Source organism: Ursus arctos, unplaced genomic scaffold, assembly GCF_023065955.2.
Source record: "Ursus arctos isolate Adak ecotype North America unplaced genomic scaffold, UrsArc2.0 scaffold_4, whole genome shotgun sequence".
Classification (NCBI taxonomy): Eukaryota; Metazoa; Chordata; class Mammalia; order Carnivora; family Ursidae; genus Ursus; species Ursus arctos.
Window position 1 is genome coordinate 5,783,339 of NW_026623056.1, and position 19,410 is coordinate 5,802,748.

General features: G+C 37.2%; 1 protein-coding gene across 6 annotated transcripts in view; it reads right to left on the reverse strand.

Annotated features, from left to right (window-relative positions):
• PLD1 (phospholipase D1) overlaps positions 1-19,410 on the reverse strand; it is a 227,981-nt gene that overhangs the window by 83,108 nt on the left and 125,463 nt on the right. For all 6 annotated transcript variants that reach the window (XM_044384107.3, XM_026498587.4, XM_048214773.2 and 3 more), the window contains 3 exons: positions 10,824-10,905; positions 3,414-3,524; positions 516-716 (listed from right to left, as the gene is read on the reverse strand). In XM_044384107.3, the coding sequence (XP_044240042.1) occupies positions 516-716; positions 3,414-3,524; positions 10,824-10,905 (394 nt within the window). The remainder of the gene's footprint in view (positions 1-515; positions 717-3,413; positions 3,525-10,823; positions 10,906-19,410) is intronic.

Here is a 19,410-nt window from a genome sequence, read left to right on the forward strand (position 1 = left end):
GAAACAGTAAGTACTGCATATGGACACAGGCATATGGGTATCTTGGCAGCTCTTGATTTGAAAGGTACTTTGAGAAGTTACTGACTTCCGGGATTCAGAAAGAAGCCCCTCCATGACTCCACACTGACCTAGCCTTTATTTGCGCGTCCTTAGGAGGAAGATTTCAAAAGCCTTGGCAGGTCCTTGTAATAAGGCTGCTTATTTAACTTCAAGCCCAACTGATGCATATTTTAGTTTATGAACTTTTTTTTTCCAAATAGGGAATGAATCTTTCGTTTAAATGGAGAACGAAGGAGTGGACTGTGAGCGAGCAAATGTGCTATTGTATCTCTTCTGAGGGAAGAGACTGAGATCACAAGATGCAAACTTACAGACGTGCTCGGAGGTATTTGAAATCAGGTGTGTCCATCCAGGAAGAGGCCGCCCCTCATTCAACCAGTCAGTCAGTCATGCTATTAACACATACACAAATCATGTCCCTTTCACGCAGTTCCATAAAGGTGAACTTCACTTACAGTGAAGGAACCCAGAGACGATCCTACGGTGACACGCTTCACACTGCCCACGTCTGTGAGTCTGTGTTCATTGTCATCCCACCTTCCATAGGCCAGGTCAATCCCACCCACAAAGGCCACTGACTGGTCGATGACAACAAGTTTCTCATGATGAGCCCATAGATATACACTGGATGATACATGATCTGGGTGCCTCATCACCTTGGGAGGGAAAAGAAAAACCTACATGTAATGCACTTTTTAAAATTTCTTTCATGTTGTAATAAAATAGATCTGTTTTCTCCCCTGAATAGCATTTTCCTTCTTTCCTTTCTCCTTCCCTCCCTTCGTAGCTTCCTTCCTTTCTTTGTTTTGCTTTGGTTTTCTTTCAAGGGTTTATTTAAATTCAAGTTAGTTAATATATAAGGTAGTATTAGTTTCAGGGGTAGAATTTAGTGATTCATCACTTGCTCATTACAACAAGTGTTCTCCTTAATGCCCATCACCCCATTTACCCCATTCCCCCACCACATCCCCTCCAGCAACACACAGTTTGTTCCCTATAGTTAAGAGTCTCTTAAAAAATGGTTTGCCTCCCTCTGTTTTTATCTCTTTTTCCTTCCTCTGTGTTCATCTGTTTCTTCTCTTAAATTCCACACACTAGTGAAATCATATGGTTTTTCTCTTTCTCTGATTTATTTTGCCTGCATAATACCCTCTAGTTTCATCCTCGTCATTGCAAATGGCAAGATTTCATTCTTTTTGATGGCTGAGTAATTTTCCATTGTATATACATACAACTTCTTCTATAGCTATTCCTCAGTCAATGACATTTAGGCTCTTTCCATAGTGTGGCTATTGTGGACATTGCGGTTATAAACATTGGGGTGCATGTGCCCCTTTGAATCACTATGTTTGTATGCTTTGGATAAATACCTAGTAGTGCAATTGCTGGGTTGTAGGGTAGCTCTATGTTTAACTTTTTGTGGAACCTCCATACTGTTTTCCAGAGTGACTGCACGAGTTTGCATTCCCACCAACAGTGCAAGAGGGCTCCCCTTTCTCTGCATCCTTCCCAACATCTGTTGTTTCTTGTATTGTTAATTTTAGCCATTTTCCCCTGAATAGCATATTCTATAATTCAAATACCAAAATGTGCTATGTATACACCAAAGTTCTAATTTCATTCTCAGTATTTAAAGAAAACGACTCCTAGTTACTTTTTAAGTCTCTCTACCAGCCCCACCCCATACCACATTTTGGGGTAGCTGCCATTTAGCTAGAAATTTGGCCACATAGTTTAGTAAAAGTCAGCTCAACATAATAGCTGATTCTTTTTTCCACTTTAAAGAATTCCGTTACACCTGATATTATTTTAAAAACTCTAAAAATGTTTAATCAACAACTATCTCCAACAAATTTTTAATATGTATATTGATATTTTGGCAGCCATTGAATTAAAATGGCAAGTATACGGAGATAGGGATATACATACTTTGGCAGCTCTTGATTAGAAAGATATTTTGAGACGTTATTAACCTCCTGCTTTCAAATAGAATTCTTTTTAAATGATCCCAGGCTGACCTATTTTTTTATATCTTTAAGTAGAAACATTCCAAAAACTTCGGAGACTACTTTTTTTTTTCTTTTTAGTAACCTACTTCTTTTGTGTGTGGTAAAATACACATAACATAAAATTTACCATATTGACCGTTTTTAAATGTACAGTACAGTGGTATTAATAAGTACATTCATATTGTTCAATCATCACCACTATCTCCAGAACTGTTCATTTTGCAAAACTGAAACTCTATACCCATTGAACAATAATTCCCCCATTCCCTCCTCCCTGCAACCCCTGGGAAATACCATTCTACTCTCTGTCTCTATGACTTTGACTTATATATATCAATAGAATCATACAATACTTGCCTTTTTGTGATTGGCTTATTTCATGTAGGATAATGTCTTCAAGGTTCACCTATGTTTTAGCATCTGTCAGAATCTCCTTCCTTTTTAAGACTGAAATGTATTCCACTGTATGTACATGCCAATCATTATTGAGAGTGGGATATTGAAGTGTCCCACTGTTATTGCAGAACTGTCTATTCTGCCCTTCAATTCTGTCAATATTTGCTTTATATATTTTGATGGTGATTATTAGGTAGGTACATGTTTATAACTGTTTTATCTTCTTGCTGCATTGAAACTTTTATTAACATATAATATCCTTTCTTGTCTACTATAAACTTTTCCTATTAAAGTCAATTTCATCTGATATTAGTACAGCCACTCCCGCTCTCTTTTGATTACTATTTTACATGGAACATCTTTTTTTTTTAACTAAATAAAATATATCATTGGTATATATTTTAAGCCTGTTGGAGATTTATTAATTCATTGCTTTGATGTATCTCAATGACTGAGGAATAACTACTGATAGGCTTTAAATCTTTGGTAAATATCAAATAGCTTTTTTCAAGCTGCTTATTGTGTTTATTTACTTTATTAGGTTTTTATACAAGTTGCTATTAAGAAAAAGCTTCTCAAATCCTAGAGGAGCTCTCTGTTGCTATCAGCATTCAAGGGATGTCACAAGGAGGTCACATCTAAGAGGTTCTGGGACAATCTTAATGTGGAGCATGGGAACTTGACAGAGCTCCTGAATATTAAAACAGTTCTAAGAGATGTGTTCTTGACTAAATGATCAGGGTTGGAAACATGAACTCTGCTGACCCCATCAATACCAGAAGTACAAGAAAGCAGAGTATTTTGTTTTATTTCTAAGAAGGATACAATGTTATTTATTCAAAACATACATTAGAGAATTCTACAGATTACACTGCTCAAAGCAAAACACATCTGAAAAACTACAGAATAATAGAGAAGAAGGATTGTTCAGAAGGATGAACCTAGTACCTTTATGTTGGGGTGTAGACGCATGAGAGTCCTCTTGCTGTATTCACTGTTGATTCCGAGAGCAAGTTCTACCTCTTTGTACAGCATTACAAAGATTCTCACTCCCTGTTGCTGTCACAAGAGAAAACACAGGGAGGAATGAGAATTTCTGGAAGTAGATTACGATTTTCTTTTTCTTTTTCCTTCCTGTGTATTAAAAACTTTCTTCTACAAACAAGTATAATAAAATATTTAATGAAAAGTATAATACAAGAAGGTGACACATCAGTGTATTTTAAAACACAAATATCAAAAATAAAAATTTATCTCCTTTCCATTCCTATGACTTGTCATACCAAGAGACGGTATCAATATTTGATTCATTATAGCCAGGAGGCTGAAATGGTAACCTCATCTGCTAAAGGTGTCTGATGATCTTACACCTCTGGACATTTTCAAACACTTACCATTGAGGAAAGTTTTGGCCTGATTCATGTTACAGGATTAAGGTTTTTGGTTTTTATTATACTTCAATTAGTTGAAATAGCAGTGCCACAAAATTCTGACGCACTAAATTATACTAAATATCTCTTAAATGTTTCTGGAGCATTTTAATAGAATTTTTCTTTATTAAAAAACATTTAAATAAAAAAATTTATCTACAAAGATGAATATATTGATTCGTACTCTTAACCACAATTACATTATTAATGTCTGTTCGTGAAATGACTTCTTTCAGTTTCTCTAACATTCAAAAATCCCTGAGTTTTAACAATAGCACAAAATTAACATTGATCTAACCTGAGACCCTGGACTTAAAAGAAGATAGCTAAGGCCATTGTGACGGTCAAATTAAAAGTGCCTGATAAACTTTAACATGCTATACATATAACATTTTTTTATTAATATCAACTATCAAAAAGATAATGTCTAACAGCTGGTAGTGTAAAAAAAAAAAAAAAAAAAAAAACCAAACCACTGGGGTGCCTGGGTGCCTTAGTCAGTTAAGCGTCTGCCTTCGGCTCAGGTCATGATCTCAGGGTCCTGGGATAGAGTCCCACGTTGGGCTCCCTGCTCATAAGGGAATCTGCTTCTCCTTCTGCCCCTCCCCCTGTTCATGCTCTCTCTCTCTCTCTCTCTCAAATTAATAAAATATTTAAAAAAAAACCAAATTAGTATTTCCTCTTCTAGTTCTGGGTAGTGATAAGGTTTTAGCCTGTACTAAACTGTCCCACACCTGAATGTCCTTCCTCTTCTCCCTGTCCAGTCACACGGTTCCCTCACTAACATATAGTTCAGAACGTATTCCTCCAGGATACTCTTATCTTATTTACTCCCATTTTTTGTATGACCTTTTTACTTTTTCAGGTTTGCATCCTCAGTATTGCTGTGCAGTTCGCAACATCTGAACGTGCATTCTCTCTATCCAGCAGCTCTGAAGGCATTCTGAAACAAAGTGCATCCACACTGGAGAATGTATCTACACCTAGACATTTACTATCCTAGGAATAAAAGGCAAGAATTTCCCCATGATACAGTGCTTTCTAAAGCATTAGAAATACAGGCATATCTAATAAAACTATGGTGACAAAGAATAATTTAGTTACAATTTAAATTAATAATCCATGGTAATTAGGCATAGGCGTAGTTCTAAATGGAAATTTGAGTCATTAATTTAAGAAGCCAGCTGGGTTGAACACATCTAATTTATAAGAACTGGTTACTTTCTCAATGCTATAAAAATGTGAAATAACACAGGAGTTAATATTTTTAGGTTGCAGGGTATAAAATCTTGGAGTAAGCCAAATATATGTATAGTTCCCCAATACCGGCCTGCTAATATTAAGAAGCATATTTCGGCCCCTAAATCCTTATAAGAACACATCACTTCAAAATACAAATATTCTGTAACATGTAAAAAGTGTATACATTTTTGGAGGAACATACTAAATATATGTTCTAAGCTGCACTAAGGAAATTTGAGTACTATAAGACTCATTCTGACTTAAAAAAATAGGATAAAAATATATATGTCATCTTATTTCTGGTTGACAGCTGACTTTTGGAACTTGCTTATTACTAGTTATAATTATGCAACTACTATTGCAACCAAGTGTATAAGTACAGATATAAATAAAGAAATAGGTAGTGAAAGTGTAAGCAAGAAATGAACAGATTAACTTCTAACAGTTTTGGCCACTGAGGGCTCTGCAATAAACCACTAATGGAGGGCTTGAAATGAAAATTACAGCATTATTTTTTTTCTTCTACTGTTCATATGTACCTGCTATTTGAATATTTTAGGATTCAGCACTGGATAAGTGTGATAAAAAACAGCCTCCCATCGAAAGATATAGTATAAAGTTTAAAACCCCAAATTGCAACCTGAATTATAAAATGTTACACCTGACTTCTTTCATCATGGTTCATTTGTTTTAAATGAATGAAATCCTGCTTCTCAGGCTTATGAAATTACTACTCTTGAAGGACAGTAGTTACAATTTAGAAACTGGCCTAAATCTTATAGTTTGCCATTTACCTGCATAACTAATGGATTTTTGAAATAATAGAGATGTTAACACTAATGGATTACATTACTACCCCTCATCTATTAATACCTGACATTTTCTTCCATACTTTGTCTTTTCTCCTGGAAATAAATTAACTCCAAAGGAAACAGGATAGAGACTTTTAAATCTTTTTAGCTTATACACAAAGGACTAATAAGGAAGTAATTGAAGAAAACAGTTCATTTTAGGTAGTCTGATTTACAATTATTTACTTACATCCATATAATAAACGGTTAACTAGTGACAAGATTTCTATGATAATAAAGCAATAAATTCCTCTTTTTTTGTCAAGGTATTACAACACTATCATAAACTCTAAACTACAAAGGGCAAAGGAAAAATGTTTCTGGACAATGAAGGCATTTGCCAGGTCATAATAGTGCAGACTTACACAATATGTGGGAAATACTTGTGTAAAATGAAAGGCACATTAGAAAAGAAAAAAGGACTGATGTTAATTCTGTAATTTAAGAAATACACATTTGAAGCATCCAATGTTTTACCAATGCCTTTTCATGACCCTAAGGGAAAATACTTTTTGCTTAGAGAGGAAGAAGAAAAGTACTAATACGGCAAGTAGAAAAGTGGATGGCTTGGAGTGGGCTATGTGATGCCATGTTTCTTATCTCTGCTGAAGTCATGTAACCCAAAGCTTAGCAGAATATACTTCGTGGTGTAACACAGAATAAACTTCATGAAACCTGAGTTTTAAAAGATGAAAGTTCTATCCTCTTTTCTAATTAGTTTTGAATCAAGTAGAGCAGACATACTACTAGATACAGTAGGAATTTTTAGGAGCTTTTTATATACAAAATACATGTAAAGACAATAAAAAATAAGATTTTTTTATAGTTGAAGTCAAAGAGACTCTTTTGAGCCAATTTTTTCCTCTAATTACTCAAGGTACTATGGTCAAGATATTTTCTAAATGCAGCCAAGTTTGTCCACTTCTTCAAGATAGCTTAACGTATGCATCCCCAGGAAAATCCTAATTTTATCATTTGTCAAAGATTTTCCCAGGGGGCATGATATTTCGGGAAAATGAAAAGTAAAGGACAAAAAGAAATCATATCCTCGTCACTCAAATGTAAGCAATGTGAAAGAGCACAAATGTTCCTATGCCTTTTTTTTTTTTTTGAACCCAGTTCTATTTGAAGCACAGTTCTCAAGGTGGAAGACACATTCTTCCCTTCCCAGACATGCCCCCCAGCCCACCACTTTGATAAGATACTGTTTGATCTTTCTGGGTGAAGACGTGATTATTTGTCTCATTTGACAAACCTGAATATCTTCCCTCCTAACGATCACTGACTGCAACTCTAGAATGTATCCTGTGGTCTAGGACAGAAAGAAATTGCCTGACAACAAAATCCCACCGGAGCACCTATACCCTTTTCTGTAAGTCTGCAGGTTGCTGCACTTGAAGATTCTTTTGGTGCAGGTCCCATCAGCAATATCACAGGTTTCTAAGGTTGAAATATACACATTGGATACAGGAATACAGTTGCCATAACTATGATGCAGCTTAGCTCCTGGGGCAGGGGCAGTAAATGCAGACCTGTGGGAAACACTGGGATGTTGACTTGAGTTGTAATCAGCCTGTAAGCCAAGGTTGCCTTATACTATTTTATTTTATTTTATTTTATTTTTTAAAATATTTAATTTGTTTATTTGACAGAGAGAGAAAGAGAGAGCACAAGCAGAGGGAGTGGAAGGCAGAGGGAGAGAGAGAAACAGGCTCCCCTCTGATGCGGGACTCAATCCCAGAACCCTGGGATCATGACCTGAGCCAAAGGCAGACGCTTAACCAACGGAGCCACCCAGGTACCTGCCTTATACTATTTTAAATGATAACACTGTTTAACAAAAGGCCAAAGAAATAGGAAAATATCAACTTGGCTATCACCAGAGAAACAAAATATTGTATTTCTTCCCTAAAAACATATCTTGGCTATGACACAAAGACACTAAATTCCTCCTCTCAAATCAACACAATGAGATAGAAGGAAAAAGCCTTTATTTTAATCAGCCTTGTGGACCTCTGGGGCCCATTAATGTAAGAATAAATGTTATTTTCAAGCCAGTACTTTGTGAAGGTAGTGGGTTTCAGAAACTAAATTATTTATGTGAAATTGTTTATCAGCATAGAAGATGTCAATTTAGAATGATCTGGGAGGTGTAGCGAGATTAAGGAAGAGCAATTCTGCCAAATGTACCATAGAAAATTAACATTTTAGAGTATTATTATTTCCTTAGGAAATTTTTAAAATCATTATGTACAATTTAAAAATTTCAAGTTTCCTGAAGCAGATGAAATTGAAAGGAAGCACGATTTTCATGCAATAATATTTACTTGGCCATGGTGTTCACCTAGGACCTCACCAGGGTTCGTGGGCCATCAAAGCAAAGAAAACCCATGCTAGTGACAGAAAAGTAACCTGGCCAGTATCTGAAGGGGGAAGTAAACACAGGAGAGTTACCATGACGTGGAGGGCTAGGCCTGCAGGTTCTGAGCCCTGCGCAGGCATTTGGAGCTTTCTGGAGTTTACTCAGATGTCCCGTAGGCACCTCACACTCAAGTCAGCTAGAATTTAGCTCCTTGAGCCTGAGTTCTCCCCACGTCCTCCCCCTGCCAGATTCACTTTCCTCACACACCATCTTGATCAGATCACCCCTCCTCCCCCAGGCTCCGTTCCCCAGTAGTTCACCATTTTCTTCCATAAAGTCCAAACCACGGACGTGGCTCACAAGCGTCCACATCTGGCTAGAACTGCCTTTCCTGCTTAAGCCCCCCTCCTACTTAAGCTAACACTCCGGTGTAATCAACCTTGTCACTCTACCATCACTGACAAAGCCCTCAGAGTCCCTGTCTCCAGAATGTTTCTGCACCACATTTTCTACACCTAGAAGCCTCCTCCTTTCGTTTCAAACTTTTTTGCCCATTCTAAATGCCCTAAATTCCTCATATTGAGAGGGGCTTCTCCACTAGAGCTACTCAGTGGTCTCCCTCCTGCCTCTGAATCTTAGCACTGCCTCTGTATCCAGTTGACTCTTGTGTAGATAGAGTTTTAAGCTCTTTCAGGTCAGGAATCATGTGTTTTATTTATGTACATCCCCATATGATAAGCCAGGTGCCCTGCACATAGTAGGCACTCAACAAATACATGTTGATTGAAACCTACAGCAGTGAAGTGTTGGATAGGTACCATGAAAAGAGGATTTACTAGTATGGTTGACAATTGCTAGGCAAGACTGGAACAACTTAACTAAAATGGAATCTTGAAGACAGATGGGAAAGATGTCATATCACAGAGAGAAACATGGAGAAAGTTCTAGCCCATTCAATATATAGAAAGAAGTTTGGTAAGGCTAGATCTGACCCAGGACATGAGTCCTTTAGCAAGCCCTGCATGGGCAGGGATGGAATCCTATTCACACATATGGTATCTTTAGTAATTAGTGTAGTACTTGGCTCATAGGAGACACTCAATAACTGTATGCTAAATTATTTAAGGAATACGCAAATAATGCTTTTCAGGACCAGAATTTCCAATATTGTGAACGGAATTCTGTTGAGACAATGAATTAGACTAGGCACGAAAATGACGCTGTTTGGCAGTACATATGTCTGAAATAAAGCTTATCAGCTTTTTCCATCAACATTAGCAGTGAGGTCTTACTGTATCTATGGATACCTTCAGAAATCTCAAGGTGAAGGCACGCGGAAAAGACATTGAAAGAAGGGAGATGCGTGAGTGGGGAAAGGAATAGGGGAATGTGGAGAATGGGAAAGAAGAAACGAGTCACAACTTTAAGAAACAGAAAGATGCTACCCCCAATTACCCAGGATCTACAAATCATGCTAGCATGTTTAAGGATAGAATAAAAAAGATTAAGACAATTGCAAGAAATAGTAAAAAGGCCCACACTTCCTAATTTGACACGATTAATAATAGATCCAGATCTATTCTTTTTTTTTTTTTTTAAAGGTTTTATTTATTTATTTATTTGACAGAGAGACAGCCAGCAAGAAAGGGAACACAAGCAGGGGGAGTGGGAGAGGAAGAAGCAGGCTCATAGCAGAGGAGCCCGATGTGGGGCTCGATCCCACAATGCCGAGATCACGCCCTGAGCCGAAGGCAGACGCCCAACCGCTGTGCCACCCAGGCGCCCCTAGATCTACTCTAATTCAACTCTATTTAACCTGGTTGAGAGACAGCTACCTAATAACACTCATTAGAAATATGGATGTAAAGTAGCTATTGGTGAGCCCATACTGCTTCAGTTACGGACTTTTTATACCAAAAAGAATACATTGGCGCTCACCCAGAATCTACAGGGTCAACTGGAGAGGAAACAATTTCCCATTTTTACTATGAACTGTCCCCAAACTGGAACCAAAGCAACAGCCGATTCTTAATGTCCTTCCTCTCTGATACTCTTCGACATTAGTTTGGCCCCATCCGACTGAAACCATTCTCCTCATGACCTTATCTTTTGCTCAAATGCAGAATAATAAATAGAATAAAATGCTACATTTCATTTCACCCTTTATTATTCAATAATAAAATCTTGTTACAATTTTTTTTACTTATAAAATTAACTGCCTATCACTGATTAAAAATCAGAAATTAGAGTTCCTAATATAATCCATGCTGTGAATTAGGCCAAAATATTTACGTAGTCAAGAGTAACAGGAAAAAAACCAGAATGAAGTAAACCTGAAAACAAGTATTCTACTTTGGGTCAAACTCTACAGAAAAAAGTTGTACTTATATATGGAAGACTTTGAAAGAGAAAAGACATTTCAGAGACAACAAACATTTAAAAAATTACACCAGCATATGTTTGGAATACGTACTGCTTTTCGCTTGAGAATGCAGTCCAACCTCCAACGATTTCCTTCAACCACCGGGCGTTTCAGGAAGATTTCTGGACTCAACCTGAAACCAAAAAACCAAGATTTTAAGAAACTAAAACAAAATAAAAAGTTCCGATTGTGTCATAGGAAACAAAGGCAGTTTTAGCCCAAGTGCCATCATGCACCTGCAGTGTGGCGGGTCAGAGCCCTGCTCTGAGGTCACGTACAGCTTCACCTGGAAACAAGAGCCGCGAGCCAGAAAAAAAGAAAAAAAAGAAAAAAAATCAATCTGGATTTCTCTCTTTCTCTCACATGCAAATATATACACATATGCAGATGCTGTTGCCAGCCCAGCCAACAGCCATTCTCCAGCTTCTTTCTTTGGTGGGAACCTAAATCTACCTCCCACTCTACCATGTGAATATTCTAAAGACTTGCTTCCCCAGCCTCCCGCGCACCTAGAGCACAAGGTGACCCAATCCTGGATGGAAAGACATACGAGAAAGCACACATGGGGTGAATGGGGAAGCTTTTCCTTTTTGAGCTCTTACACACACACACACACACACACACACACACACACACACACACACACAAAGCGGCTGTAGGACAGATGTTGCATGGGGATAGGATGTTGAGACAGGGATAGCCATGTTGAAATTCTAAGGGGAAGACCAGAACCCTGAAATCACTAGACCATCTCAACAACTTTAGGACTGCCTAACTTGGATTTCTTATTAAATGAGACAGCCACATTTAGTTGAGCTTTCTGTTAATTCAAGCCAAGAGTATTCTGATAGATATAAACACGGACTTCCTATACCAGCAAGCAGTGTCCCCAGGACCCCAGGGCTTTCTGAGCCGGGAAGAAGGCAGGTTTGTGGGGAGATGAAATTTTTCCAATGTAAGAAGGGATCCCTGGATTCTTCTCTTTTGTGCCACAGGCAGCTAAGAGTACAGTACAGTCACTTTTTCCCTTGGGGTTGAGTTTCTTTTTGTTTTTGTTTTGTTTTTTTTTTAAAGATTTCATTTATCCATTTGTCAGAGAGAGAGAGAGAAAAAGAGCCCAAGCAGGGGGAACAGCAGCCAGAGGGAGAAGCAGGGAGCCCAACGTGGGGCTTGATCCCAGGACCCGAGGATCATGAGCTGAGCCGAAGGCAGACACTTAACCAACCAAGCCACCCAGGCATCCCTCTTGGGGTTGAGTTCTAAAGTCGGTGTCTGAGTTAAATCTGCATGTGATATAACTCCTATAATGAGGAAAAACAAAAAATGAACAATAAAGAAAACTTTGGGGTTCCTGGGTGGCTCAGTTGGTTAAAGTGTCCGACTTTTGATTCTGGCTCAGCTCATGATTTCAGGGCCGTGAGATCAAGCCCTGCCTAGGGCTCTGTGGTCAGTGGGGACTGTGCTTGAGATTCTCTCTCTCTCCCTCTGCCCCTCCTTCCTGATCTCTCTCTCTCTAAAATAAATAAATCTTTAAAAAAAAAAGAAAAGAAAAAGAAAAGAAAGTAAAGAAGACCTTATTTGCTGAAATGCCAGACCCAAAGGAGCAGGAGTAGACAGCACAGGATTAAAGCCGTGTAGAATTCTAGACTGGAATACTGCCTTGCCAGTGAGTCTTCCTAGCATGTGAAACCAACAAGGTTTTAAGGAGCGAAAGAAATTTTTAAAATCTTTTTATGCTCTATTTCATTCAGTTAAAGAAAAATAAAACCCCAATGATAAAGTAATTAAAGGAAACCCATACTGTAGAACATAAATAAGAAAATAGACAAATAGTGGGGTGTATGCGGTATAAATACTTGCATATGTAATTTAGAGTACGAAAGGAATACAAAGGTAATCTATGCCCAAACAAAGAAACAAAAATGCAGCAATTGATAGCAAAAGATCTAAAATGAATTAAAAAGAGGTCTGTTTCAGGTAGAAAAGTGCATTGCTGTGGAACACAATGCTTGTTCCCTGAAGGTGAGAGATATCCAATAACATATAGATACTTGCAATTTTTTAAAAGGATTGATTTATTTATTTTAGAGAGAGAGAGAGAGCTGTAGCAGGGGGAGGTGCGACGGGAGAGGGAAAGAATCCTATAACAGACTCCTGCTGAGCGCAGAGCCCCATGCAGGGCTCGATCTTACAACCCTGAGATCATGACCTGAGCTGAAATCAAGGGTCGGATGCCCAACTGACTGAGCCACTCACGTGCCCCTTGTAACCTTTTGATGTATACATTAATTGTCAACTCAGAGATCTTCCATTTGGGGGTCACTTTTAATGCTATACTCTGCAATTAAGTCTTTATTATTCTTTAATCTATAAGCGTTGTGTACACTGTGTGCAGAACATTTTATTAGATACTTTGGAGGATCTTAACATAGCTCTCGAGGAACCCTTAGTTTTGAGGATAATGCATAAAAAGATAAAAGACCAAAATTCATGCTTAAAACAAAGTATAAACAATGGTCTCCCTGGCAAGGAGAAAGTAGCTATTTGAGTATGACTCACAAGCATCATTATGTCAGCATCTTCACTAAGCAACTATTAGATAAGCAAAGCTCACAAGAATTGTATAATAACTACATTTCATTGAATCTAGGACATTAATAATTGTAAGATGCATCATTACTATTTGTACTGCTGAGAAAGAAAAACATGACAAGTATAGCTGTGAGACGATCTGGAGTGTAATATGCATCCTGATTTCAGAGATGGAAACATGCACCTCTACAGAAATGTTCCTCTCAGAAGATTTTATAGCTTCCAATGCTGCTAAGAGAAAGACCAAGTTTCAAACCAGTGATCAGAGCTTCCATCTTAAGAATAAGAAAAGAGAGGGGCATCTGGCTGACTCAGTTGGAAGAGCATGTGATTCTTGATCTCGGGATCATGAGTTCGAGCCCCACATTGGGTGTAGGGATTACGAAAATAAATAAATAAATAAATAAATAAATAAATAAATACTTCTAAAAAAAGAATAAGAAAAGAGAACAAATTAAACCTGAAATAAGAAGGAAGAGAATAATAGACAAGAATACAACTCAATGCAATCTAAAACAGAAAAATAATATGGAAAACTCAATGAAACTGGGGCACCTGGGTGGCTCAGTGCCTGCCTTTGCAGCTCAGGTCCTGTCCTAGGGTCCTGGGATGGAGCCCTGAGTTGTGCCCCCTGCTCAGCAGGGAGTCTGCTCCTCCCTCTCCCTCTGCCCTGGCTGTGTGCTCTCTCAAATACATAAATAAATAAAATCTTAAAAAAAAAAAAAAAACAACTCCATGAAACCTAGAGCTAGCTCTTTGAAAAGACTGATAAAACTGACAAACTTCTAGCTAGATTAAAAAAAGAAAAAAGAGAGTTTCACAATGAGATTCCTCATGTCAGTGGAATCAGGTAGCATTTGTTCTTCTGTGTCTCGCTTATTTCACTTAGTATAATGTGCTCCATTATGCATTATATTTCCACGTTATATAACATATTTCCACCTTATATAACATTATATTTCCATGTTATTGCAAATGGCAGGTTTCCTTCTTTCTTAAGGCTGAACAATATTGCATTGAATGTAAATACAACACTTTCTTTATCCATCATCCCTCAATGGACATTTAGGTTGCTTCCATGTCTTGGCTATTTTGAAAAATGCTGTAATAAACATGACAATGCATATACTTCTTTAAGACCTTGATTTCAGGGGTGCCTGGGTGGCTCAGTCGTTGAGCGTCTGCCTTCGGCTCAGGTCATGATCCCAGGGTCCTGGGATCGAGCCCCGCATCGGGCTCCGTGCTCGGTGGGAAGTCTGCTTCTCCCTCTCCCACCACCCCTGCTTGTGTTCCCTCTCTCACTGTGTCTCTCTCTGTCAAATAAATAAAATCTTAAAAAAAAAAAAAAGACCTTGATTTCAGTTCCTCTGGTTATATGTCCAGAAGTGGGAATGCTGGATCATATGGTAATTTTATTTTTAATGTTTTGAGAAACCTCCATTCTGTTCTCCATAGTGGCTGCACCAATGTATATTCCCACCAACAAGGGCTGCATCTATACTCTGCAATTAAGTCTTTATCACCCTTTATTTAATCCACCAGCACTGTGAACCCTGTATGCAGAGCATTCTATTAGGTATTTTGGAGGATCTTAAAATAGCTCTCAAGAGGCCCTCAATTTTGAGGATAACGCATTAAAAAGATAAAAGACTGATATACGTAAGTGGTGGTTACCAGGCCTAGGGAGAGGAGGAAACAAAGTCTTGGTCAAAGGGTACAAAGTTTCCGTTATGTAAGAAAATAAGCCCTAGAGATCCACTGTACAGCATAGTGCCTATAGTTAACGATGCTATATTGCATACTTAAACATTTGCTAAGAGGGTAGATCTTATGTTAAGTGTTCTTATTACAAAAGCTAAAAATAAATAAAGAAGATGGGAGGAAACTTTCGGAGGTGATTGATATGTTTTATGGCACTGATTATGGTGATGGTTTCACAGGTGGATGCTTATCTCCAAACTCACCAAGTTGTATATATTAAATATATACAGCTCTTTCTGTATGGCAATCATACATCAATAAAGGGTATGCTTTTTAAAAAGGTGAGTAAAACGCATGGCCATTGAAAATATATAACATATTCTCAGATGGAGAAATATGTAATTTTATATATGCTGATATTTCATGTTTAAAAAAGAAATGTATGTGTATATACAAGGATTAGAAGATAAAAAAATAAAAATTTTCTTAACTTAGTAAAAAAAAGAAAAAGGAAAAGCATGAGTTATCGATATAAAAAAATGAATGAAAGAAAATCACTACAGGGCCTGCAGACATTAAAATGATATTAAATCAATAATAAGGAAATACTATAGGGGCGCCTGGGTGGCACAGTGGTTAAGCGTCTGCCTTCAGCTCAGGCTGTTGATCCCGGCGTTGTGGGATCGAGCCCCACATCAGGCTCCTCCACTATGAGCCTGCTTCTTCCTCTCCCACTCCCCCTGCTTGTGCTCCCTCTCTCGCTGGCTGTCTCTATCTCTGTCAAATAAATAAATAAAATCTTTAAAAAAAAAAGGAAATATTATAAATAATCTTATATGAATATGATAATTTAGAAAAACCAACAATGTCCTTGAAAGAAATGAGTTACCAAGACAGAAGTAAAAAGAAATTGAAACTTTAGTCCTATGTCTATTAAAAACTGAATTCAGAATTTAAAAAACACCAGAACTTATAAAAAGGATAATAGATCACAACAAAGTGAGGTTATCCTAAGAATGCAAGGTTGCTTTAAAAGCTGAAAATCCATCAATACAATTCACCACATTAACAGGGAAAAAAATGATCAATTCAATAAATGCAGAAAAAAGTTTTGACAAAATTCAATACCATTCATAACAAAAACTCTCAAATTATAGGTACAGGCAGAAAGGAATTTCCTCAAAATAATAAAAGGCACCTATAAGAAATCTAACTAAAGCATAATACAACGAGCTGAATGCTGATTTCTCCCAACACTGAGAACAAGGCATAGATGTTCATTCTTATCACTGCTGTTCAGCACTTTACTGATGGTCCCAGCCAAAGCAATAAGGGAATAACATAAAATGGAAGGTATACAAATTAGGAAGGGAAAAGTAAAATGGCCATTATTCACACATCACATGATCATCTATGGAGAAAATCCTAAGGCATCTACAATAAAGCTACTAGCACCAATAAGTGAACTAAGCAAAGTTGCAGTATGTAAGATCGATATAAAAAATCAATTGTATTTCTATACACCAGCAGTGAAAAACTGGAACATAAATTTTAAAAAACACCATTTACAGTAATACTAAGAAATATAAATTACTTGGTGATAAATAACAAAATATGGGCAAGAACTGTACAATAGCACCCCCTTATCCGTGGGGTTTGCATTCCAAAACTCCCAGTGGATGCCTGAAACTGCCGATAGTACCAAATCATATACACTTATCTTGCATATACCATGTTGTCTTCCTACACGCATGTCAATGATAAAGTTTAATTTATAAATTAGGGACAGAAGATTAACAACAATACTAATAAAATAGAGCAATTATAACAATAATTGTAATAAAACTGTAATAAAAAACAAAATAAATAAATTAACTTGTAAATAAAACTGTAATTTATTTTACGCGAATGTGGTCTCTCTCTCCCAAAACATCTTATTGTACTGTACTCACCCTTCTTCTTGTGATAATGGGAGATGATAAAATGCCTACATGATAAGATAAAGTGAGGTGAATGATGTAGGCATTGTGATGTAGCATTAGGCAGACTACTACTCATCTTCTGACAACAGGTCAGAAGGAGGATCACCTGCTTCCAGACTGTGGCTGACCTTGACTAACTGACTCTGCAGAAGCAAAACCACACATAAAGGGTACTATTGTGTGTAGAAAGTACAAAACATTGATGAAAAAAAAAATTAAGATCTAAATAAATGGAGAGATATGCGGTGTTCATGAATTCAGGAAGAACAGAGCTTGATGTACCATCTAACCAATGGGGACTTTACCATTGTTTTCCCATATGATTCATCATCCTGAAGGGAGAACCCAGTAACAGGCATTGGTACAGGCAGAGAGAACTCAGGTAAAAGTCCTCTGTTTCAGGCTTGAGGAGAAAGAATGGGATCTTCTGGCAGTGATGGGGTGGCAGCATGGGCTCACCGGCACCAGAAACACTGAGGGATTGGAACTTTCCTCTCCACATAGAAGAACTGTGGTTTCTAGAGGACAATGTAAGTATCCATTGCTTGGCTCTAGACACAAGTATCATTGCAGAAAGCATGTAGCAGAGCAGGGAAAATAAAGCCCCACTTTTCTAGTTAGAGGACTGAAAAAAAAAAAGAAAAAGAAAAAACAAACTACAGGAAACCCAAAAGTGGTGGAGAGGTCACGGAGAAAGCAGAGTTCAGGAAAGCAACCCTATAAAGTAGTTTATCAACTTCTAGCTCACTCCCAAGTTGCCCTTGCATGGATTTGATCCTAAACATTATAACAAAGTTTGAGAACTGAACTAAGAATTAGACCACTGCCAAGGGATGAAAAAGTATTCACCATGCAAATGGAAGAAAAAAAGAAAAAAAAAAAGCCAGGGTAGCAATCCTTATATTACACAAAATAGACTTTAAAACCAAGACTATAACAAGAAACAAAGAAGGGCATTACATGTCAATAAAGGGATCAATTCCAATACTGGAGCACCAATCTGAATTGGTAATCAAAAATCTGCTAAGAAATGAATGTCCAGGACCAGAAGGATTCACAGATAAGCTTTATCAAACATTTAAAAAAGAGTTAATACCTATTCTCTTCAAACTATTCCAAAAATAGAAGAGGAAGGAAAGCTTCCAAATACATTCTATGAGACCAGCATTACCCTGATAGCAAAACCAGCAAAGATATCACTAAAAAAGAGAACTACAAGCCAATATCCCTAATTAACTTAGATGCAAAAATCCTCAACAAAATATTAACAAACCAAATCTAACAATATATTTAAAAAAAAATCATTCACCACAATCAAGTGGGACTTATTCCAAGGATGCAAGGATGGTTCAATATTAACAATCAATCATCATTATACAACATATTAACGAGAGAAAGGATAAAAACCATATGACCATTTCAATAGATGCAGGAAAGCATCTGACAAGATTCAACATCCATTCATGATAAAATCTGTCAATAAAGTAGGTTTTTAAACGTAACACACCTCAACACAATAAAGGCCATACATGAAAAACCCACAGCTAACATCACACTCAGTGGCAAAAAACTGAGAGCTTTTCCTCTAAGATCAGGAACAACATAAAGATGTCCACTCTTGCTACTTTTATTCAACATAGACTGGAACGCCTAGCCACAGCAATCAGACAAGAAAACGAAATAAGAGGCATCCAAATCACTAAAGAAGATGTAAAACATTCACCACTTGCTGATGACAAGATAGTAGATATAGAAAACCCTAAAGACTCCATAAAAAACTACTAGAACTGATACATGAATTCAGTAAACTCACAGGACACAAAATCAATGTATAGAAATCTGGTGCATTTCTATATACTAATAATGAAGCAGTAGAAAGAGAAATTAAGAAAACAATTCCTTTTACAATCATATCAAAAATAATAAAATACCTAGGAATAAACTTAACCAAAGAGCTGAAAGACTTGTGCTCAGAAAACTATAAAACATTGATAAAAGAAATTCACGATGACACAAAGAACTGGAAATACATACCATGCTCATGGATGGGAAGAACAAATATTGTTAAAAAGTCTATACTACCCAAAGATTTAATGTAATTTGTATCAAAATACCACCAGCATTTTTCACAGAGCTAGAACAATCCTAAAATTTGTATGGAACCGCAAAAGACCCCAAATAGCCAAGCAACACCAAAAAAGGAAAACAAAACTAGAGGTATCACAATTCCCAACTTCAAGTTATAAAGCCGTAGTAATCAAAGCAGTATAGTACTGGCACAAAAATAGACACACAGATCAAGAGAACAGAGTAGAAGAAGATCCAGAAATACACCCACAGTTATATGGCCAATTAATATCTGA